Below are 24352 nucleotides of genomic sequence, written 5' to 3'. Positions count from 1 at the left end.
AAACTTGATGTGTTTTCTCGAGCTGATATGTGGGCGTTCACAGTTTGTATGGGATCGTCTCAGTCATTTGCGTTTGAATAGCGCGCGCTCTCCGTGGGCGGGGCCGATTAAAACGTAATGAGCTGAGATGAGCTCGACTGGAATCGCTCTCTTTTAATACAGATTTCACAAGATGAGAATATTTGTTTTTTATATAAATTACTTCATTTAAAAGAAGAGAATTCAAGCTTCGTGCCTGTGTGTCTGTATGCCTGTTTGACTGAGTATTCGCTGAGTTATTGTTCATTTTCGGACGCGTTTCAGAATGGACTTCACTGGCAGAGAGAAGGCAGAACTCGCTTCGTGTTTATTTTTCTTTATTTGGCAAAAAGCACAACACTTTGTTTTTATTGTGAGTATACACAAAAATAATACACATTTAACAGAATCGATTGATGTATGAAACTCCTATGGAAAATCAAAGTCAACAGAGTATTTATGAGTTTCTTTTACACTGATAAAAAAAAAGCGAGCTGGTATCGCCGGCGATACAGCCGACCTCAGGGGGTTAAGACTGCTTGCGAGGATACTCGACAAACGGACATTTTGGCATAATTTTTGTGCTTTTGTCCATTCAAGCGGCTTTCTGTGCGCGTGCCAGTGCTGCACTGAGTTTGTTTTTTACCACACTTGAATGGTTTAAAAGCACTTGCATGAATAAGAGTGATCATACAGTTTAATGTAACTCTAGCCAAAGAATGACAGAAAAAATGGATGTTGCGTTAATTGGTAATTATATATGATATTAATACCAATAATTTGACATAATTTGACGTTATATGCGTGTATGTGTGTGTTACTACATAAAAAAGTGGCTTGGGTCAGATTTCAAAGTCATATTTTGCAGTTCAACTTCTGAGTTGCTGTTTGAGTTATTAAAATTGGATTTGGGCTGTCAGTGAAATTGTCACTGACTTGAGATCGAATTGCTGTCAACTGATGTTCTTTACTTGTTGAGTCCTGAGTGTGCTTCTTTGTGAAGAATGCTTTCTTCTCTCAGAATGAGTTATATCATGATTTCATGGCAGCGTGTGTATATGTATGTGCACACCCGTAGTAACCCGACCTGCCCTGTAATTCAAGGTTTACACAAATAACCAACCACTTCCATGTGTGATCTGGTAATCTAGATGGAACAAAAGCAACACAAAGCGCTTGTCATCTTATCAGGACCTCTAGAAATCCCCTCTTGCTTTCTTAATGGAGGAGCCGTGCGTCAGATCTCTGTGTGCTCTCCGCTGTGTTACAGGTAGCAGTTGTAAAGGTGAAAAGTTCAGACAAGGTGTTTGCCATGAAGATCCTCAACAAGTGGGAGATGCTAAAAAGAGCAGAGGTACACAATTAAATCTTTCTAGTGCAAAATCAATTCGTTGGAAAATTACATTGTTAACATTACACTGTACATTACATTGTTTGAGATCAACTAAATGTTAACCAATGTTTGTCTTTTTGTCACCAGACAGCGTGTTTCCGGGAGGAACGGGACGTGCTGGTGAATGGGGACAGTCAGTGGATCACCACGCTGCACTACACCTTTCAGGATGACAACTTCCTGGTAGGCTTCTGCCCTCTGAGTGCCTCTGACTCCACATTAACAGAAGCTTTGATTAGATCAGACTTGATTAGTCAATCCCAGTAGTCCCTGAACAGTCTTGGTCTGTTTCGTGAGGATGCTGGGCAGGAGAGAAACACACCTCTGGCCGGTTCCCATGTGGGGGATTACGATGAGAATCCCAGTCAAGTGTGGTGGTCATGTTTTCTCATTAAGCAAACCGCTTATTCTAGAGGTCTGAGTGGTTACTGTTGTCATGCAGGTTCTCTTCTCGACCACCAAACCAGAATACTACCACAGTAAACCTTTGTCACATCCATCCATCCAATCTATTTATCTCTCTGTTGTTCTGTCTATCGTTCTAATTCTATCGTTCTCTCTATTGTTCTATTTATCAATCTACCAGTCTATCTATCATTCCATCCACCTGTCGATTGTTCTATCTATCATTCTATCATTATATCTATAGTTCTATCTATCATTCTATTTATCTATCTGTTGTTCTATCGTTCCATCCATCCTTCAGTCTATCATTATCTATTGTTCTATCTATCAATCTGTTTGTCATTTTATCGTACTATTTACCTCCATCTTTCTATCTATCTACCTTTGTCTATCATTCTATCATTTATATCTATCATTATATCTATCAATCTATTTATCTGTCGTTCCAACCGTCAATCCATTCATCCATCCTTCTGTCTATCATTATAGTATCTCTCCATCTATCCATCTATCCATCTATCCATCTATCCATCTATCTATCTATCTATCTATCTATCTATCTATCTATCTATCTATCTATCTATCTATCTATCTATCTATCTATCTATCTATCTATCTATCTATCTACCTATCTATCTATCTTTGTCTATCATTTATATCTAGCATTATATCTATCAATCTATTTATCTATCTGTCGTACCAACCGTCAATCCATCCATCCATCCTTCTGTCTATCATTATAGTATCTATCCATCTATCCATCTATCCATCTATCTATCTATCTATCTATCTATCTATCTATCTATCTATCTATCTATCTATCTATCTATCTATCTATCTATCTATCTACCTATCTACCTATCTATCTATCTTTGTCTATCATTTATATCTAGCATTATATCTATCAATCTATTTATCTATCTGTCGTACCAACCGTCAATCCATCCATCCATCCTTCTGTCTATCATTATAGTATCTATCTATCGATCTGTCTATCATTCTATCTATCGTTCTATCTATCTATCGGTATCTATCTATCGTTCTATGTATCTATTGTTTTATCTTCTATCAATCTGCACATTTCTACTGTATCTGGTGTATGTCTGCTTTCATGCCATTTAGTTCTGACATGTCTGTCTTCTGCAGTACCTGGTGATGGATTACTACGTGGGTGGTGACCTCTTGACTCTTCTCAGCAAGTTTGAGGACCGTTTACCAGAGGACATGGCCCGATTCTACCTGGCGGAGATGGTTCTGGCGATCGATTCTGTGCATCAGCTGCACTATGTTCACAGGTGAGACCATTTTGCGCACAGATTTGGCCTGGTTTTGCTTGTCTTTCTCACTTTTTTGGTTTCTACTGCACGACACTGACATTTGGAACAAATTGCTTGGTAATAATTTGTGTGTGCTGGTCTATGGGAATGTGAATTCTTATGGGAACACAGGAAGTGACCAAATTGTTCTGATTTCAGCAATCATAGAGGACATTTAGTACTGCCTTTGGCTGCCCAGTTGCTATTGCGATGTATGCTGCGGGGCACTGTTCCAGGGATTACGCTCGGAGGCGCCCAGCCTCTCAGATGTGGCTCCAGTGGAATTGATTTATTCTGGTCTTACTAATTGCAGGCTGCTGCTATGGAGCAGAGCAGAGGTCCGTGCGTACAGTTTGCGCTCTGGTAACTCAAATTAGGACTGTAATTACAGGTTTAGCCACCCCGGCCGTGAGAGATTTGTTTTGGACGATTTAAAAAGGGTGCGATGCTGTGGGCAACTCCCTTCCAAAAAACGGAAAATAGATGAAGTTGCATTTTTACCCACGTTTAAGTGCATCGTCCAATTCTGGACAGATTTACTCAAGCTTGAAATGAATGGTTACATAACCGCTTCCATAGTATAACCCAAAGCTTAACTTTAGGTGCTGGCGAAGGGGCGGGGCTTCCATTGTTGTCATTTATGCGGGAACGCAATGCAGGAAGTTGCCTATTTGTGTGGCTGGCTGTGAATTTCCTGTTAGTCTGTCCCCCATGCTGGAGGCTTTTCAGTTCACCAAGTCTGTTATGTATTGTTTGAGTTTCTTCGCTTACAGTGTTTTTAATTTCTTAGGTGCTTGTTATTCACTGTAGAGTATAAAGTGTATGTTTGTCCCTGCAGCAGTGTGCCTATGTTGATGCGCTACATCTTCCTGCTGTCCAGTTAAAGCTGTTTGCATTTGAGTGGTAGTCAGAGCTCACACCATATGTTCAGTGATAAACCGTGACATGTTTTGGCCAAGACAGCTGTTCTTCTTACCTTACATCTCTCTTATGTGAATACATGGGCATGGCTGCGCTGGCGTTTTCATTGCATGAATAGGAAGAATTTCAGTGTTTCGGGTCTGTATTTGGAGTGGTGTTGTTAAATATATTATCAACTGAAACAAAGTCTTAATGTCCCCCTGTGGTGAAAATCACGTTTTTAATGTTGATTATATGTCTGTGTGGTGTTTTTAATATGCTTTAAGACAAACCATGTGCAAAGTCCTAAGTCAACACCATTGCTGAGTATTTTCTCTTTAAAACTGCCGTGAAAAAGACAGTCTCAAAAACGCAGTTTTGAAATCGCTGGTGTTTCTGACGTCACAAACTACAATGTAACCAATCACGTCAACATGCCGGCTGGCTTTAGCATATCATTAACCATAACCGCTCTGAAGCAGTGGAGTCTCAAGAGAAGCCAGGTTATCCTGGTATATTTTTCTGTTGATATGAAAAATCAGATACTTTTAGCAATACAGCGGGTACATTTTATATATGATGTATATTACTATGTTATGATGATGGACTATATGCCTTGACTATATGAGTTGTTCAAAGCGTTTCTAAGGGTACTGGTTTTTAGATGGCAGCTGTGAGCCTCTGAGATGGCGAACGGGAACATGGCTTGTGTAACATTAGCAACACATCATTAGCTGTTTGATAATGTTGTCAAGCAGAAGGCTAATCAATTACCGTTATGTGTCCGACATTGTAAAGAGCGATACCTTTGTGCAGCGTTTACCTGAGTAACTTGACCAAAGTCAGCATAACAATGAAATTGACCTCGTTTCTGGTCTTATTGTGTCATCTTTGCACATATAATTACTGGTTTGTCTCTGAAAGGATTTTCCTTTTTGACCAAACGCCATGAATCCCTTTTACTTTTACCTTATGTGTTGAGGAAATCAACAATGCAGATTTCCTCTGAAGTCCATTTAAAATGGTTTCACGCACTAATAGAATAATAATTAGGGCTGTCACGATTCCTCAATTAAATTTGAGTACTCAAATAAACAGCAAAATACTGAAAGTGGCTTATTCCATGCATGAGAATCCATGAACCGCATTATTAGACTGTTTTTGTAAAATCATAATATAGCATAGTGCCATTTTGAAATCACAAAGGCTGCGATTCAGTTAAATATTCAGTAAATATATGCACTGGGATTGATCATGCTGTAAAGTGTAACAATAACAACAATCAAATGGCTGTTGGTGCCTTGTGCATGTATTTTTTTATAATGCGCAATATACATAAGTTGATTATGTTTATATTATGTATATTACATTATGTATTTTAACAGTGTTGTTCAGTAAAACCATATGATTACTTGCTTTTGATACTATAATCTATATTCTTATCTATTATTCTTATTATATTTATGTAGGTCTATTTTAAGTCATTTCATTGGTTATTGTTCACTTAGGTCTATTTTTATATAAAAAAAAAAAGATTGCTCAATTAATCGTCAAAATAATCAACCGATTACTCGATTACCAAAATAATTGTTAGTGACAGCCCTAATAATAATTAATTTTTTTTATGATAATATTTTTGCTGTTTGTTTTCCATAAATTGTCCGTGTGGAGAGTTATAAATGTCAGAGTATTTATTTTATTTTTTTGATGAAAAAGGAAAATGCTGTTTTCTAAAACATTTTGATCTTTGACTAGATGCCCAGGTGGCTATAGACTCATTTACCTTTCCAATTGATAGCAGTTTATTTGAAACAAACAAAAAGTGAATGTGTCTCCGTCCTGTTTCTTAATGAGGACAGCTGTGAATAGTTGCATGTTCGGCTCCAGTCGAGTGGACTCCATATGTGTAAGCGGAGCACAGCGTGGAGCTTGTGACCGCTGCACCGACCTGTTCACCAGAGGTCAGCAGTTCACCTCCCGCATTACTCTCATTCCACATGCAGACAGGTATGTGACTCGCCCAGGACCATCCCTCTGAACACCACCAGACCAGCAGCAACAATCTCCTGAATGCAGGCTATTTTCAGCGCCGCCCCTCTGCGTCTGGCTATGAGCGAGTCTGGCCAGCATTTAAAAGACATCTAACACTCGTATTCCTAGAAGAACCCAGTGGCGTGTCTGGGATTTTGACACCTCATTGTCACTTCTGAGGCTCTGACAGCCACACCACTGCCATCTGCAGTCTGTCTCAGCTCCGGTCATATGAGCTGTCACTTTAAATGCTTGAGCTTGTTACTGCAGGATGGATTCTGATTGGCTCTGGTTGGATCTGATCGTTCATCAGCTGGATAAAACTATGTAGTTTCTCTGTGCCGTTATCATTATAGCTGTGGTGTGAACTCTCCTATTCTTTAATATTGAGAACGATTACTAGAACTTTATCATTATCTTTATCTTCCTTGGTGTGAATGGGCATTACACATTTAGAAAAATACTGATAAAATATCGTGTTTGTGTCACATTTCTTTAGAAGGAATGAGTATTTCTAGTAATTTTTCACGAAAGTATGCAATCTGAAGAGGTTTGAGCGATCTCTCCCGTCTTCACAATACTGTTATCCTTTCAGCCAGAGCAACAGAGGGATCTCACGGACAGAAAACAGGAGTTATATGAGTTTTATGTGTTAATGTCATTTATGACATATCTGGAAGCATTAGCCTGGTATCAACAAAGGTACAGGGAAGAGACAAATGAAACATAACACCAAAATGCATGATTATAAGTTCTTCAAGCAGTCTCTGGTATTTTCCATAATAATATGAGTATTTATTATCGTAATGGTTAGCATAAGTAGCCTTTAGCATTGCATATAAATATATTTCTGCCTCATACAGTAATCAGACTCCCCATTGTATCGCAAAGCAAGTTATTTAAAACACTCGCTGGTGACTGAAAGTGAGTTCTGAGCTGAATTTTTTTTTAAATGTCTACCTGGTTGCCTGATATAAAAACATAGGAAATGACAGAAAGCTGCATTCAGCATAGGGCTGGGCGAAATGGACCAAAAGTCATATCGCGATATATTTAGGCTGAATATCGATATACGATATATATCCCGATATTTTTTCCGCAAAGTGAGAGAAAATGTTCAGTCAAAGTCAAAGCCAAATATGACGTCACAAGTAGTTTTATTAAAACCAACTATTTCAGTGAACAGTTGCAAAATCAAATGAATAAATAATAAACAGGTTTCTTCACCTAAGTTAGGGCTGCACGATTATGACAAAAATCATAATTGCCGATTATTCCCTTCGAATTGTAAAAGCGATTTATTAATTATGATTATCAAAGTTTACATTCAATATATATAGGCTATAAACAAATTTTGTGTAAACATGTTATAATTTGCCTATATATATACATACATACATACATGCATATATAACATAAATTGTAAGAATATGACTAATAGTAAAGACTAGTACTAATAAATAAACATTAGGCCTATGCTAAAGTTATTAAATGGCAGTCCCAAAGTAGTTTTTGTTAATACAATGTTGGTATGAGCCACTACAGTCATTTAAAAATATAAAAAATAACACAAAGAAAAATAGTGGCATTTTGGGGTTAATATGGAAAGGACAGTTACCATGGTGAATACACAATATTAACAATAACTGTTAATGAAACATGGAAACTGCTCCTGGTGAATAGAATGAAAATCATACCTGCATTACTTTTATTTCGTTTAATTTACAACGTAACGGCGTTGCATGCTCGTAGTGTCTTTTGCACTTGGTCAGTGAGGCGATACAGCGCGCGCCGCCGCCGCATTTGCGCGTGCAATTGAAGAGTGTGCGCTACGAGAACAGGATAACGGCTGACAGGACAAGAAAGTCAGTTTTTCTGAGGTGAAAAACTTTATCTCAGCGTACACTTATGTCACTGCCTGGTAGTTCCTATTGTGCTGGGTTTTCTGAAGTAGTCATGATTCGCCTCTCATAACATAACATGCTCTAAACACGCACGCAGAGTGGAAAAGGAGGCGCGGGGAGCAAGGATCACGGCGCAAATTTGAACTATATCGATATATGTGATATGGTCTAATTCCATATCGCATTTCAAAAATATATCGATATATTTTTTATATCGATATATCGCCCAGCCCTAATTCAGCATTCAAACAATAAAATTAATTCTATTTAACATCTCCTCGCGCTTGAAAGGACAAATTCACACAAATGTATCTCAAAATGGCGAGTTTCCTAGTAAACATAGTCGGTTATGGCTTAAGTGAACGTAAACAGTAGAGAAAGACCATGCACTTTAGCATTAGTCTTACAGTGACAGCAGCCTAATATTCCTGCAGAGAATTGTTACAGTTCACTGGTATCCTTTGGTGTCATCACCTTTTTTATTACAATACAAAGATACATGGGTCAAAAATAACAAAAACAATTACTATTTTATTCATTTATTACGTTTTTGTGGTGGGGCCAGTGAAAATTTCATCATTGAATTAATTGAATCGAAAATCAAATCAAGTTTACATCTTTTGAATCAGAATCAAATCAAATCGAACATCTGTATCGATACTAGGGATGTGCACGAATATTCAAATTTTTGATTATTCGATCTGTAATTATTATTCGAATATCCCCGAATATTCGTGTTTTCTCACTCGAGCATGTGGATATTATTGCTTTTCTCAACATGACGCATGACTGTTTTCTCAACGTTCGTGCTGCTTGAGCTTATGCTTTTGTTCTTTATAGTTTTTTGTTTACACATATTGTTTAATGTTTTCAACTAAAAGAAAACCTTAAGATATATAGTAAGCTTTTTGTGTATATTGCCCAAAACGTGCCGCACAAGCCCTGAAAAGTGAAACCAAAACGTCTCGATCGCCCCCCGGTGACTGGTCCTAGTATAGGTCATAAGCCCCGCCTCCCCGTGTTATTCAACGAGACGTGAGACCAACTAAACAATTAAATTACACTTCAAATATCTTTTTTTCCAAAGGTGGTTTCTTTCATTTGCTGTCGTTTTTATCACGCTGATGTAAGTTCAAGTGTCTGTTTAAAAAATAAGTTGGTTTTTAGTTAGTTATTTGATGCTATAAAAACGGTGGTGTGACGTCATGATTGACAGCTGTGATTGACTGGTTCTCTGAGCGAAGTAGTCATTGAAGCACCAACAGACTTTTTTTCGGGATCTTCTGAGGACTGAAGAGATTGGAGCTTTAAATTGAATATCTAAATTTCTATAATTAATTATTTCACACCGAGAGTGAGGGCGGGGCCTTGATTTTGCGGCTTAACTTCCTACTCACTACTGCGCAGGTCTGGTCCCGAAATCGCTACTGCGCAGACTCAAACCCCAAGATGTCAGCGCCATATCGGGACACTGGCGTCTTCAGTTCTCACCAATGGAAGAGAGCGAAGGGGCGTCGTCCATCTTTTTTACAGTCTATGATATTGCCTAATCTTAAGCTTGTTCAGAAATGGTGACAAAAACTTAAACTTAAAAAAAAAGTATTTCTCGTTAAACGTCATTTAAATAAACTAATATTCAAATATTGATTTTTATAAGCCCGAATATTCAAATACAATATTTTAGAAAAACGCCCATCCCTAATCGATACCCAGCCCTAATATCAATCACAATTTCGAAGATTTCCTTTGTGTCGTCTTATTTGATCAGGCTGCCAAAAATTTCGAAATGTTTTCACACTATTGGATTAAAAATGCAAAATAACCATATTTCTGAGATGACAAATTGGCACAACTCATAGTGAAGTCATGTGACAAAATGTAGCATACTAAGTAGCATACTGCATGCTATTTCAAAAAGTAGTGATTATACCATACTGCAAAGTATACAGTATGCTAATGTCCCATTCTGAACATAACCAAAGTGTGTAGTGAGATCCTGTTGGTGCTTGATTCAGGGTGTGGTGTGGCACTTGGGATCACCAGGATCGTCCATCTTTGCCTGGAATCTCAGGAGCTCCCAGAGGAATGAACACCACTGCAGCTTCTGAGCGAGATCTCAACCCCAGATCCTCGACCACATCGCTGATCACCATCTGCAGAATCCTGGAGGCCGCAGAAGAAAGCCCCCTCGCATTCCTGCGGTCTCTTTTAGCAGGAAGCCGACACTGAAGTCAGCAGTAAACTACTCTGTGACCTTTGTATGGCAGTTCACAGCTTCCTGTTCTTACAGTGTAACAACTGTAAGGTTCGAGTTTATAAAGTACAGTAACTGTCCAGCTGGAGGAAGCCATTAGTAACAGTAGGTTATTGTGGTTTAAGTATGTGAAGTTTTGTCTCCTCTGGTAAGATTCTTCTCAGGGCTGTTTTGGATTAACCTCTCCATCACAGCTCCGCTCCAAGCTATTGTGTAATCTGGGTTAATATTGATTCAGGTGTGCATGTTTTCTGCTCGAATGAGTTGCTGGCAGAGAAAATCCAGCCTGGAGCTCATTCGGATCATGAGGTCGGCCTCTGTCGCATTGACAAACACACACCTCAGTTATTCTGGAGCTCCTGAGATCTTCACTCTAGTGGTTTAGCGAGGTCTGTTTGTGATAATCTGGTTATTGACCCTCCTCTGGACTGTGTGCAGATATTGATCTGAATTCCTGAATGTCCACCCCTTTTCCCTCTCTCTCGGGATGATAACCTGATGGGTCGGATAGATACGGCCCTCTCCTGACCGCAGGTCCTTGGTGTCTCTTATAGTCAACTGCCAATAGCTGTCATCAGATGATTGGAACCGTCTTAGTCAGCGTCCTTACAGAAAACATTCAATTGTTTTTCTCTGTTGTTATATTTTCTTTTGACAGGGAATTAAACAAGCTATAATGAATCTGTAGATTTGTCTAAGACTGTAAATGTGGAAATTGGGATCTTCTTTTTTGGGGAGGTAAAAATTGTGATGCCTTGAAACTAAACTACATTTTCAGCAGTGTCATTTAAAGTTAAGCTTTTAAATTTAAACATTATTAATTAATATTATTATATTTTTATATTAATATATTATTATGAATATTATCAAAACATTTTTTTTTGGATGTTTCTCATGCAATCATCATGCAAGTGTTTCCGGAAGTCCCTGTGCATCCTCTCATTTTGTTTATATATATATATATATATATATATATATATATATATATATATATATATATATATATATATATATTAGAGGTGGGCATAGATTAATTTTTTTAATCATTTGAATTCTGCCGAAGGCATTCAGAATATATGTGTGCTACCCAAATAATGACTATAAAAGTAAGTCTTTGAGAACGGGTTTCTCAAGCCAGGTGGCGCATTAGACCAGGGGCTCATCTCCTGTTTCCAAAATGCATCACAAACTACTTGAGAAAGCTGTTCTACTCATAGACTGTAAAAGTTTACTACTGTACTGTTACCGTCCGTAGGCAACATTAGGTAGGCCTATGTTATTATCAACTACTATAGGCTATCAATTAGGGATGGGCGATATGGCCTAAAATCTATATTGTGATATACATTGCAGCCTCTTGCGATAACGATATACAGTATATTATAATAAAACCATTTCAGAACAGATTACACAGACCCATGCTAAACAACTGCTAAATGTATTTTTTTTTAAAGGGTGTATGTAGTTTTGAGAACATATATTGTGCAAAACTGTAAGTATACAACATAATTTTGCAGATAAATAAAATTTAAGTACACTAGCTGCAGAGACTTAAGTAGGTCTAATGTTTATTATGGCTTGGAGTTTATGAAACCCCAAATTTTAAATTAGAATATTGTCTAACTGATGTCTTTTCAGTTAAAAAGAAACACAACAACGATTCTTAAAATCGAGATTATGTGCTACACCACTAAGATATATTGGAATGGGAATAATACGCGCGCGCTGGTATTCAGTGATATCATGTTTCGTTTTGAATTTGAGGTGGTCGAACGGATTAGTCGTGTGTTAACTTACCGAACTGTTACCCCACACACTCTGTATATAGTTTGCTGCTGCTCGTCTGACGGCTTAAACCCGAACCAAGTCCAAATAATGGATGTTGCACCGATCTTTTTCACCAGCTTTCACTTTCAGCCGTGTTTACTTAAGATGACGACGAATATGCGTTGCAGCCGGGTTTACCTCGCGGCCGCGGGTAGATTGAGTCATCATAGCTTGTGTAGAGCCATCTCCCAACCCAACTTGGAGAATAGATTAACGGCGATATTTTTTTTATCGCGCGATAAGAGTCTCGCGTTAACGCAGCACGTTAACGCCGATAACGGCCCACCACTAATATATATATATATATATGCAATGCAAAGAAACAGTTTGTAATATTAACTTATCCAACTTAACTTGTCATGAAATAAATAAATAAATAACTTTAAGGACAGATCATAAAACAAAGTGCTTAGAACTATTTTATATTTAAAAAAATCTGTAAATGTATAGGTAAAAAGTCACTGAGTGACTGATTTGAAAAGTTAGTGATAAAATGACCAACAAAGTAACACATTACATGGAAAATTGGCAGGTCTATTATTTTGCATTTACACTCCAAGACTTAAAGGGTTACTTCACCGATTAGCATTAAGCTTTGTATCAGTAGAAACCCGGTAGTATTTTCGAATGACTGTGCTTCCCTCCCTCATGTCCCCCTGAGATGAGAGATTTCTTTATTGTGTGTCTGGGAAAAAAACTTTTTAGGCTTTTTTGTCCAGAGGCGAGAGACTACAGCCAGTGGGAGGAGCTCGTTCTGCATGTGTTCAACCCGCCCATAGGGGAATCTCACGATAAAACGGCGCCTTTTCAGTTTCGAGTCGACTAGTAGCCTAGTTGTATCATTTCTTCCGACACTGCCCTCTGTAACCAGTAGGCGTGGCTTGGGAGTGGCCTCGTAGGGCAGCGAAGCAAGTGCATTCTGGGAGTTGTTGTCTTTCATCCACATGAGCCAAAAATAAATTTTCTGGCTTTTCTCAGTCTAGAAGGCACCAACTTCTTAAATAATTTCACATTTCTACTACATAAATATCCCTTTAACTCACAGATCATTTGACACAGTATCAGATTGTTTTGTTCCGTCCATTTACAGTTATCATTGTCAATCGGATTCAATCGCACATTTAAATACGGTTGTCAGTCCAGAAACTTTGCAATGTGTAGTTGGCAGGATGGAAAATATAGCCTATACCTATATGCAGAAAGGGGGCAAAGTTCGCTGCCATTATAATCGCTGACGCTGTCATTACAACGCGAGGTACACAAAGCTACACTCTTCTGAAACTCCGGTAATAATCAATGAAGCTGCCTACACTGTGCAATGAAGCTCTTATTGACATCGGGTTTATATTTTGTGGGTTATAATGAAAGGATTTGTGAATTAGAGCTTGCAGAACTCATGATTGGCGATTGGCTTCAAAGCTCAAAACTGTGAAGACATGTTGTAAATAGAAACATTTAACGCTCTTCAAAGCGATTTAAAAGTACTGGTACTGGCAGGTATCGTCACGTTAAATGATCAAACACATCTTAGATGGGACAAAGATTCATTTTGGCGGCCACCAAAATATCTTAAATGCAGGTCACGAAAACAAAATATATTATCCTAATTTTGTGTTTTATCCAGATTGATGTAGTTGGTAACCTGTAGCATAGTTCCACTAGTGAATATATCCTTTTGTTCTGAGATTTGAAGTCATTTTAGATGCATTTAAGAAAAACAGCACCTGTTGAGGAAGTTGAGGCCTGTTGTAAACCACTAAACAGGACGCGGTGTAAACCCTGAAGGAAGTGGTACACCACTGCTAGTTGTTCTGCTCCTCATAGGAAGTGATACCTCATTTCCAGGAAATGAGACACCGTTCTTTGTGAAAGGCTCAGTGTGACTGAGATGAGGCTGTCTAATAGCACGACCGGACAGCTGACCATTGGAGACGTTAGTGGTCAGTAAGCCATGCCACTTCTCTCTCTCTCTGTCTGTCTGATGTCAGGGCAGATGGTGTCCACAGATCAACATGCTCTTTTAAAGCAGGATTACTTCCCTTCCTCTGATCACTTGTCCTCTTTTTCTGTTGGTGTGTGTGTTGAGGCCTTGATGCACAACACTGACATCTTTGACTCTTTATTTGTTGATATGAAGCTAATTGGTTTATGTGAAGTGTCTGGGAAATGTGTACTTTGTCTGGAATGCTCTTAACAAAGGGCGGGGTTATGCTAGCTGGATTTAAACCAATTAGACACCAGAAAGTACAATCTGATTATGGGCTAATTCGCACTGAGCATGAATATTGAGCGTTACATTATTATTATTATTATTTTCACTGACCAGTTAACAACAAGCTTTCTTTATATGTCCGGAACTGCTTTTTTTTTTTTTTAAAGCTCATAATGCCAAAAGTTTTTTGAACTGCAGGAAGCAGTCTTTCCCGTCTTTCTTTGTGGAAAGAGAAAATCAGGAAGAGAAAATAGCTGCTAGTAGAGTAAACATGGTCATCACTGTAAGTGGTCTATTTGCGGAAGGGCTGGGAGGGATGTTTGCTGTTTTGACCACCCCCTTCCACTCGCGAGACTGACAAATAACAAATAGTTGCAAGAGAGAGGAATGCTGGGTCATGCTAAAGGCCATTGGTGTTTACTGTTTACGCATTTATGGGGAAAATTGCAGGGTTTTAAGTACAGCTCATGACTTTGGACCGCCTAGCCATGGGAAAGCGTTTCAGTTCATTGAGCACTCTCTCTTTCTGGCAACGCAAATTCAACAGTGCTTTATTGGCATGACAAAAAGTTAGTGTTAGGGGTTATTCAAATCTGTAACATTTATACATGAGCGCTAGTAATAGTGATTAGTGTTGTCACTATACTGGCATTTCTAACTTTGATAATACCTTGAAAAGTATCGATATTCAATACATGTGATGTGAAAATGCTGCATATACTGTCATATATATATTTTTTTAATGAGATGACTTTATATGATAAAGCTTTTAAGCTTTTTTTATATAAATGTTGATCAATTACCATTACAATCTCACAAATATTTGCTAACTTAATGTATTTGCTTTTATAATGGGGTAATTTTGTTGCAGTAGCTGACACACAGCACAAAGAAGCTTGATTTCAAATAGTAAATTGAATTTAAAGACAATATTGATTGATATTGATAAATGTTGATATTTTTGATAACACTAAGCTTGCCTTTGTAGACATCACTAATAGCAGTGCACATCAAACTAAGGTCATGTGTCCAACAAAGCCTTTTTAGCCAGGCGAAAACACACCAGGAGCCCTTTTGAAAATGCCTTGCTTCGGGCTCTTGAGAGCACATGAGCGACGTAGCATAATTGTCCCGCCCCTCCTCCACTGTGATTGGACAGCTGGGCTCAGTGATGAGCTTTGAAAATAAAATTTTACCCAAAAAAAAGGTCCGGAAAAACGCTTTGTTAATGTTAGGAATGTGTGGAATTCTGTCTCTCAGTATCTTGGCAGTACCAATCTCTTTTTCTGTAAACATAGCTCGTCTGATAAGAGTTTCCAGTGGTCTCGTCATCATGCCGTGAGGTTGGCATCAGCTTGCCTTTATTAGGACATTTTTCTTTTTTCACACAGTTTCTATCAAACCCGATTAGGTGGCAAAAAGCACTCGGTTCAGTCCTCACGTGCTCTGAGCAGTGGCTTCATGTGCGTGCGTCTCTCAGAAACCATCTCACAGCGCCCGTGTATAGTGAAATGAGTTGTCTTTCGCTGCTTAATGCGCTTCAACGGTTTAAAATCACTTGTTTTTAAACAGCAATGCTTAAAAATGCATGCAAATGGTACGTTTTTGTGATGGCGCAGCACAGCAATGTATTTTGAGCGTAACCGCGGTAGAGACAGGTTTTCTTTTTTCTTATGTAGTTAGAATCTTTTGTAACATTATAAATGTCTAGACTGTCAGTTTCGGTCAATTTAATGCATCCTTGCAGAATAAATCTGAACTATATCCGAACGATAGTTAAGTTTGTGTTATGTGCGTGTATGTCATATGTTAGTGATTATGGCAGAATAAACCCTTATAGGGTGATCAGGACACTGATGTGAAATGGTTAATTTTGAAATAGTTACTGGTTGAATGTACATGTATCCTGCATGTATGACTACTTTCTGAATCAGTAAATAAATGGTCATTATTCATAAGTTATTAAAGGGGTCATATAATGCCATTTTTGTAAAAGCTAATATGATTCTTTAGGGTCTAAATTAAAAGTTTGTAATATACTTTAATAAAAAATTTTCATTAGTATTGTAAGAAAACACAAATTTTCCCTGGTTAAAAACAGCTCTGTTTTCAGCATGCCGTTTAAGTGCATGTGTCTTTAAATGATAATGAGCTTTGCTCACCCCGCCACTCTGTTCTGTGGGGACACCGTTTGTAATAATAACACCATAACCATAACGCGTTGTTCATTATTAACGTGGGATTATGAATTATATTGAGAACGTCGTACATAGAAAACATGCCGTAATGTACCTGAGTGTAAACAGCCGCATTCATCGTGAAGCGTGCTAGCGATCTGCAAAGATTAATATAAATATTAATATAAAGGTTAATAAAACGTTACACTCACTTCTTCTTCTGGAGGTGCAGCAGGAACACGAATAGTTGGAACCGATCCTATTTTCAGGAGCAGCTTCTTAGCAAAACCAGCTTTATAACGTTACTGATCCTCGTCTGTAAAGCAGTCTGGTGTGTGAAATGATTCGTGCAAACATGAAAGCATTGCTGTTGATCGTGGGGAATATTCCCTTCAAAAACAAACTCAGCCACTGCGTCTTCAGCGGTTCGGATTTAGGAACATCAATATGACTGCTGTGTTCCTTAATACTCCCAAGAACAGAACACCACAATCGCTTAGGGGGCAGTCATGGCCTAGTGGTTAGGGAGTTGAACTGGTAACCCAAAGGTTGCTGGTTCGATTCCAGAACCGGTGGGAAATGACTGAGGTGCCCTTGAGCAAGGCACCTAACCCCTAATCGCTCCCCGGGCGCCACACAAAGGCTGCCCGCTGCTCTGGGTGTGTGTATCCACGTTTGCAGTGTCTGTGTGTTAACTACTCACTACTCTGCTCCTAATGTGTGTGCATTAACTTGGATGGGTTAAATGCAGAGGTCAAATTCCAAGTATGGGTTACCATACTTGGCCATCACGTGTCACTTTCACTTTCACTTTCACTTTCACTTTCACAATGATGCGCCGGTCCGCGCGGACTATGATTGACAGATCGCTCACGAGCGAGGGCGGGTCTGTGGGAGGGGCAATTTTTTTGTGACGTCACAAAATCGAATGGCTTGATTTGAGAGAGGGGAAAACATATAAGGAGATAAAAAAAAAAACCACTGGATGGATTTTTATCATTTTATGATGGTTGTGTACAGGCACTGCTAACACACATTTCAGTACAATCAACTTGTAAAAGTGCATGTGCCATTATATGACCCCTTTAAGAAATAATTGATTGCAGAATCAGAATCATGTCCTACAGAGAGCGACTAATAAGTGCGTTGGAATGCTCTGTGGATCAGAGCAGTTTTTGGGCTGGCTGAGAAAGAAAGAGAGAGAAGTTATTTTTAACAACACGGCTCTGTTTCTCAGTGCCCACTGATCCTTTACTGTCTCTATCACTCACACACACACACAGTCTTCCACCACCTGCCCATCTACTGACCAGCTGCTGCCCCTCCTGTCTCTCTCTCTCTCTCTCTCTCTCTCTCTCTCTCTGTGTGTGTGTGTGTTAAAGAGACCCTGAGGACATGAAACGTTGCATGACCATTCACACAATAAGGTCATTTATACCTATTTTTTCAAATCTCAATACATATCTAATCGGCACCCAAGAATCATAATAGTATTGTATCAGGAGATAAGTGTATTGTCCCAACCCTAATGGGAGGTGAATACAGTCTACAGGGACACATCTCTCTCTTTCCCGATTGTTTTCCTCAAACTCATCTTAATAATGTCCTCTCGGTCTTTGTTGACCACATACATCAGCAACAATTTTGACAGACGCTGATACCTTGTTCAATGGTTGATATATTATTTTATTATATTTAAGACACTCTTTCCGCTCCTCAAATACTTAAAACATTAGCCTTTCATATAAATTTGCATTTGTAGTCTCGCCGCAGCTGTGGTGACGTGCGTCGACTCGACAGGGCAGGAAACCAGCACTAATCACATTTTAATGTCCTCCTGCTTCCCAGCGTTGTGTTTCTGTCAGGGCCTGTGTGTAGCATCCTTCATGTGAGAGGAAGATAAGTTTTTCTTTCAACACTTTGACTGGCTGAGGGGATGATGTTAGCTCCGGTGTTGTCAGGACTGGGGTTTAGTTCACCTACTGGCAGGAGGGACGTCGACCTTGATCCTTAATCCGTCGAACGGATTGTTCTTAGATGTATCTCACTGGGTTATATTCTTATATTTGACCTTCAAACTCATAAAAAATCTGAAAAAACTCATTTGTGTCTGAATATTAGTTATTAGACCAGTGTTATTTTAGTATTGTTTCCGTACTATTATAGTGTTTATTACTATTTTTAATTCGCTTTTAAGATTTTTTTATTTTAATTTCAACATTTTAGTAATTTTATGTGCGTTTGTCATTTTTATTAGATTTCTTATTTCTATTTAATATTTCTATTTATTTCCATTTCAAATTTTGTAATTTTACTACTTAAACTTATTTTAGTTAGTTGCCTTAAGTTTTTTTTTGTTAAGTTTTTCACCTCGTATTTATATTTTATTTCATTTTATTTCCGCTTTAATTTCAGGAATAATTTTTACTTTAATAAAAGTTTTACAGGCCTCGACAAAAAGGACTGCCCGATGGCCCCCGCGGGGATGAAAGACACTGGGGCCAGTTGACGGAATTGTCACTTGCCCGATCGGACCAGTGCTGCATCTTCACAGAAGTTGATCATTTGCTCATTTTTTAGCCTTGCCTATTTAAATATTCAAGTTTGGTATCCAGAGCACCGCATCTCACATCGCGCGAATACTCTTTCACAACTTCCTGAGCTGTTGTTTAGTTGGTTAAACATTAAACATAGACATTAAATGTGAACATGAGATGCATGTGTGACAGTATATTGGGTCCATGCAACTCTTAAAGTGACAGCAGCCTAATTATCCTGAAAAATCGCTCACTGCTCTTGACTGAATAACTGTAAATAAGGGTTAATCTATATTTATACTGTAAGGATCTATAGTCTATGCAGTGATATTTTACATTTGAAAGGTTAGACCCACATGAAAATCCTGAAAATAACTGTTTATTTCATTTGTATATGTTTGTTCTATTGTATTTATTTGTGCTATTGCTCGTAATTTTATTATTTGTTGTTATTTTATTACTGACTGTAACAATATTTAACATTTATATATGACTTAAGCTATAGTTTTTGGTGTCATACCCTTATTTATTAAGGTTACATGGATCAAAAACAACTAAAACAATAATTAGGCCCATTTTATGCTCTTTTTTTGTGGTGCGGGGGCAGTGAAAATTTTGGCAGGGCAAGTAAAAATTTGAAACACTGGCCCAAACGGGCCAGTAGAAAAAGTCCTTAGCATTGAGCCCTGGTTTTAGTTTCAGTGCAAAGTTATAAATATCAAAGTGCATGATAAATAGTTATTGTCTCCCAAAAGAAAGAATCGATTCTGAACTGCCGAAATGAGTCGTCAGTAATTCCGGTCTTACTTCCATAACATTCATAGGTAACAATGTAACAAATTTGCGTAATTCCCACCTATGGTCTTCATTGGCTGCCCGCGAACAATGAAAGGAAACTGTATTTTTTGAGTGTCATCGCCATTTTCCTCTGATCCCAGAACAGACTCCAGGAGATCCTGATCTCGAGCACCAGATGAGTCATGTTAATCAGTTGTATTGGTTTGCATGTGAACCGTTCCGCCTGTTCTCCTGAGGCGGCCTCCCTTCACAGTAGCTCTGCCTCTGTGGAAACATGGAGGGAAAGCAGCCGGAGAGGGGCAGAACAAATAAACACGGCCTCTAATGAGGCAACCCAAACCAGTGTTGTGCCCGTACCCACACACGGGCCAAATCCACACTGGTCCTCATCTGGGACAAATGTGAAGTTTCCGCTGCCGTATAAAGGATAAAATCAGTGATCCGATTCACACAGCTTGTAGAGACTCTTTAATGTGCCCAGAGAAGTGTTCCCTGTGAGGAAGTCTCCATGACTGTCCAGGCTTCCCGTGCTGATTTTTTTTGGAAGAGTCCCCAGTTATGACTATAAATTGTAGTAGACCACGAAAGTACTCTTTGTTTTCATTCCTTAGCTCTCAAATGGAGTCGCAGCAGGAGTGTTTTGAAGGGGACATTCCATGAAAAACTTGTTTTTATGTGAAATCCTCTATAGTTCACAACCCCGGTCTGCACTGAACATTTATTGAAACTAAACTGCAAAAATGAGTCATTCAGATATTGTCATGGCTATGATGTCACAACCATGAGCACATTTAAGCAATAGTTCACAAAAAAAAAAAAAAAAAAAAAATCCCAAACCCATATGACTCACTTTCTTCTGAATTTTTCATGCTGCTTTTTACATACAATAAAAGCATGATCAGGACTTCATTCACTTTAAACAAAGTCTTTGTGCGAGGAAGCATTTGATATTTAGCTCTCAAATCTCTTTGGCATGCAAAAAGATCATAATGTACTGTTTAAAAGTTTGGGGTCAGTAAGATTTTTTTAAAATATTTTTGCAAGTCTCTAATGCTCAGCGAGGTTCTATTTATTTGATACGAAATGCAGTAAAAAAGTAATATTGTAGTGTAAAAGTGTTAATTTAATTTCTTTACTGACCCCAAACTTTTGAATGGTAATGTAGGCCATTTGCATATCACTATAATAGCCTAAAGATGTTGTAGGTAATTTCCAAATGTCTAAAAGATGATGGAAAATGTAAATTATGTTTCAATTATGTTTAGGATGAAACATTTACTAATATTATAGCCTTGTCTTAACCAGGCATGAGTTTTTGTCGTAACCAGTAGACAATCCGCCACAAGCGACAGGAGGTTTTGTTGATTGCTTGGTTTCTATTTCAGTAGCAGTTTGTATTCAGTTTGCACGACTCATTTCTTAAATTTCAGGAATATAAAAATGCTGCAAAAATGGTAGAATATGATATACCTCAGTATCAAGTTTCCTTCAGCTCTTAGCACAACTGTGTTTTCATTATAAATCTCAATAGCGCTTTTTACTATGGTTATGTAAAAAAAAAAACAACGACTGCCCATTGAACATTGTTACAGGATTCAGGGCCGTTTGGGTGAGATATTGATGGAAACTCACCTCACGAGTGTTGTAGTAATTCATGTCTATACAAGGCACATGCTAACATTCACTCCGTCTTTATTACTGCTCCACGTCAACCCTCCTGGATCAAATTTACGAGAGGCGAACATGAGCGTGAAGAAGAATAAGAACAGTGTGTGTTTCGCTCTGGCCTCGAGCGTGTTCTCTCACACATAGGTTCATATAAGCTGTAATGGAGACATGAACTTGCGACACTTTGATGCCTGTTTGTTTATGCTTCTAGTGCCGGTTGCCCCATGGGCAGGTCACAGACGGGGCAGAGAACACCTCTCGTGCCCTATTAAGACTAATCCTGCCCTGCAAATGACAGGTTCAAATCTCTGACCTCTGTTTGTTTTGACTTCCCTCTCATAAGGGCTTGTGTTATGTGGAGTGGATGGAGGCTTTCTGTGTCACAGAGCCGTTTCCTCTGTGGCTCTCTTAGGAATAGAGGTGATTTACTGGGCGGACACAAGTCCCCACTGTGAAGCCCACTGTGAATTACTGCTCCGTCTCATTAAGAAGCTCTCTAAAGTCCTCGATGGCTTTAAGCCGTAGCATGCCTCAAAAATATTTTTGCTTCATGTAAACCAAATACAATAATAACAGCAATATTTACATTTACGTTAATGTATTTTTGCATGCACTCGTATCCGAAACAACATGCTGTGCATTCAAAGAGTAAATGTGGTTAGTGTGTGTGTGTTCCCTTTTTAATCAGTAACCATGGCAGCTTTGAACATGGCTCATAGCAAATTCTTTCACATCAACATATAACATCTCAAATCTTTTATTGATTTTGTATTAATGTGTCATTTCTGTTTTCTCTCTGACAGAGACATCAAGCCAGATAACATTCTCATGGATGTGAATGGACACATTCGGCTTGCAGATTTCGGCTCCTGTCTTAAACTCAGGGAGGATGGAACGGTATGTATAATGTTAGCTGTTTGAATATTAGTGGATATGCAGACATAAGAGAATATTAATCCTCATATTTCACAGGAGGAGGAAGTCATTAGGTTTGCTGTTTAGAGCTGATAATGCGTTTGTGTTTTTAGTGTTTTAATCTACACTGTAATGAGTCAGACAGATCCTACAACTTGAAAGCCTCACAACAGGAATGTCTAAATGCAAAAACAAGATGTATTTGTTTTAATGCAAAGCTTTATTTAAGCTCTCATCAGTGTTTCTCTAGCTCAAAGTAATGGCGTTGATTCCAAGAAAACATCCTAATAAAATGTCACTTACAGCATATGCCTCATGGGACTTAAAAAGTATCCCAAGGCATTGCGAATTACATAATCTATTACTGAAGATATATTTTTTTAAATCACTTGGGAGAAAGTGAACGAGAAAATACTTTTGGACTCAAGTCTATCTTTTTTTAAGTGTGATGTAAGTGTGTAGCTATTTTTTGGGATCAGTTTCGGGTTGGTTTTCCCATATTTTAGTTCACTTCCTATCCTAACAATGTTTTGCCTCAGTTACACTACTGTTTAAAAGTTTGAGGCCAGTGTTTTTTTTTCTAAAGAAATTATAAATTTTAGTCAGCAAGAATGCATTAAATTCATCCCAAAAAATCGATTTCAAATTATGTTCTTTCTATTATATTCAAGAATCCTGAAAAAACCCACAAAAATTAAGTAGAATAACTGTTTTGAACATTGATAACAATTATAAATGTTTCTTGAGCATCAAATCAGCATATTCGAATTATTTCTGAAGGATCATGTGACACTGAAGACTGGAGTAATTCAACTTTGCCATTACAGGAATTAATTACATTTTAAAATATATTAAAATAGAAAACAAGTTATTTTAAATTGTAATGATATTTCCACAATATTTATATTTTACTGTATTTTTGATCAAATAAATACAGCCTCGGTGAGCAAGAGAGATTAATTTGTTTTAGTTTTTTTTATCTTACGACCCCAAACTTTTGAATGGTAGTGCAAGTGTATCGGCATTTAAGGTTCTTAAAAATAAAGTCAGTTTAAGTGCATGTAGATTATTACTACACAGCTGAAGGCTGGAATACACTACACGATTTTTAAAATCCGAACAGATGAAAAAAATAAAAAATAAACTAGGCATTGTTCACTTGCCTACTTTGTCAATGGTTACAGAGAAAAACTGGGCATTATACACTTGCCGGCTGAGGGTTATACACTACCAGACTTTTAAATCATTCCGAACACAACAAACTCAAACAGAAACATGTGACTCATTGCTAAAAGACTCGTGGCAGATGAAACAAACATGGATGTGCAGAGATGACTGCAGTAGTGTTTGTAGCGACTCTATGCGCTAAGTCGCCTAAGAAAAAACGATTTGAATGCACTCTTGCGTGGGTAGACGCGGCCAGTATGGACACTATAGATTATAATGGAAGTTAGAGGTGATTGGTGCAATCAGTTGTTTTATCTGTGTGAATCCGATAAAGAAATCAGAATCAGGACCACTTCGGTTTCAGTAGCGATGCATCATACATTACAATATGTTTTCTAAAATGGGCTCAAAATATCAAACATGTTTCTATATCCTCCGTCAGGATGGAATCATATTCTGATGCTAAAAATCAGAGTCTGCGTCCATCACACACTGTGAACTCCGACTGGCGAAAAGACTTTCGGCAACTATTGTTGACTCCTCTAAAAAAATCTGAGCAAAAGTTGCAGTGTATTCCAGTCTCAAAGAAAATGCTACAAAAAGAGTTTGTAGAGAGAGAGTCATCTGACACATGCTCTTTCATCTAGTTTTCTGATGAGAAAGGCTTGGACAATAAATTGAGAGTTGTTCTTAAAAAAACAATTCTGTTGAAGAAATTGGGCTCCAGCTCAATCATGTAGGCACACTGTTTTAATATAAAATAATGGGAGACCCAGAGGACACCCGTCGGTTTGAAAGGCAGTTTCTGATCAGAGTTGTATTTCAGAGTT

The 24352-nt window shown here is 38.2% G+C and overlaps 1 protein-coding gene across 8 annotated transcripts in view; it reads left to right on the top strand.

The window, feature by feature from the left end:
* The window catches only part of cdc42bpaa (CDC42 binding protein kinase alpha (DMPK-like) a), a 79165-nt gene that overhangs the window by 16614 nt on the left and 38199 nt on the right, over positions 1–24352 (top strand). For all 8 annotated transcript variants that reach the window (XM_082142756.1, XM_082142753.1, XM_082142757.1 and 5 more), the window contains exons 3-6: positions 1289–1372; positions 1499–1594; positions 2963–3111; positions 22244–22337. In XM_082142756.1, coding sequence (XP_081998882.1) covers positions 1289–1372; positions 1499–1594; positions 2963–3111; positions 22244–22337 — 423 coding nt within the window. The remainder of the gene's footprint in view (positions 1–1288; positions 1373–1498; positions 1595–2962; positions 3112–22243; positions 22338–24352) is intronic.

Source organism: Leuciscus leuciscus (genome assembly GCF_965113295.1).
Source record: "Leuciscus leuciscus genome assembly, chromosome: 17".
Lineage (NCBI taxonomy): Eukaryota > Metazoa > Chordata > Actinopteri > Cypriniformes > Leuciscidae > Leuciscus > Leuciscus leuciscus.
Note: the sequence above shows the minus strand (reverse complement) of the source record. Positions and strands in the feature narration are given on the sequence as shown.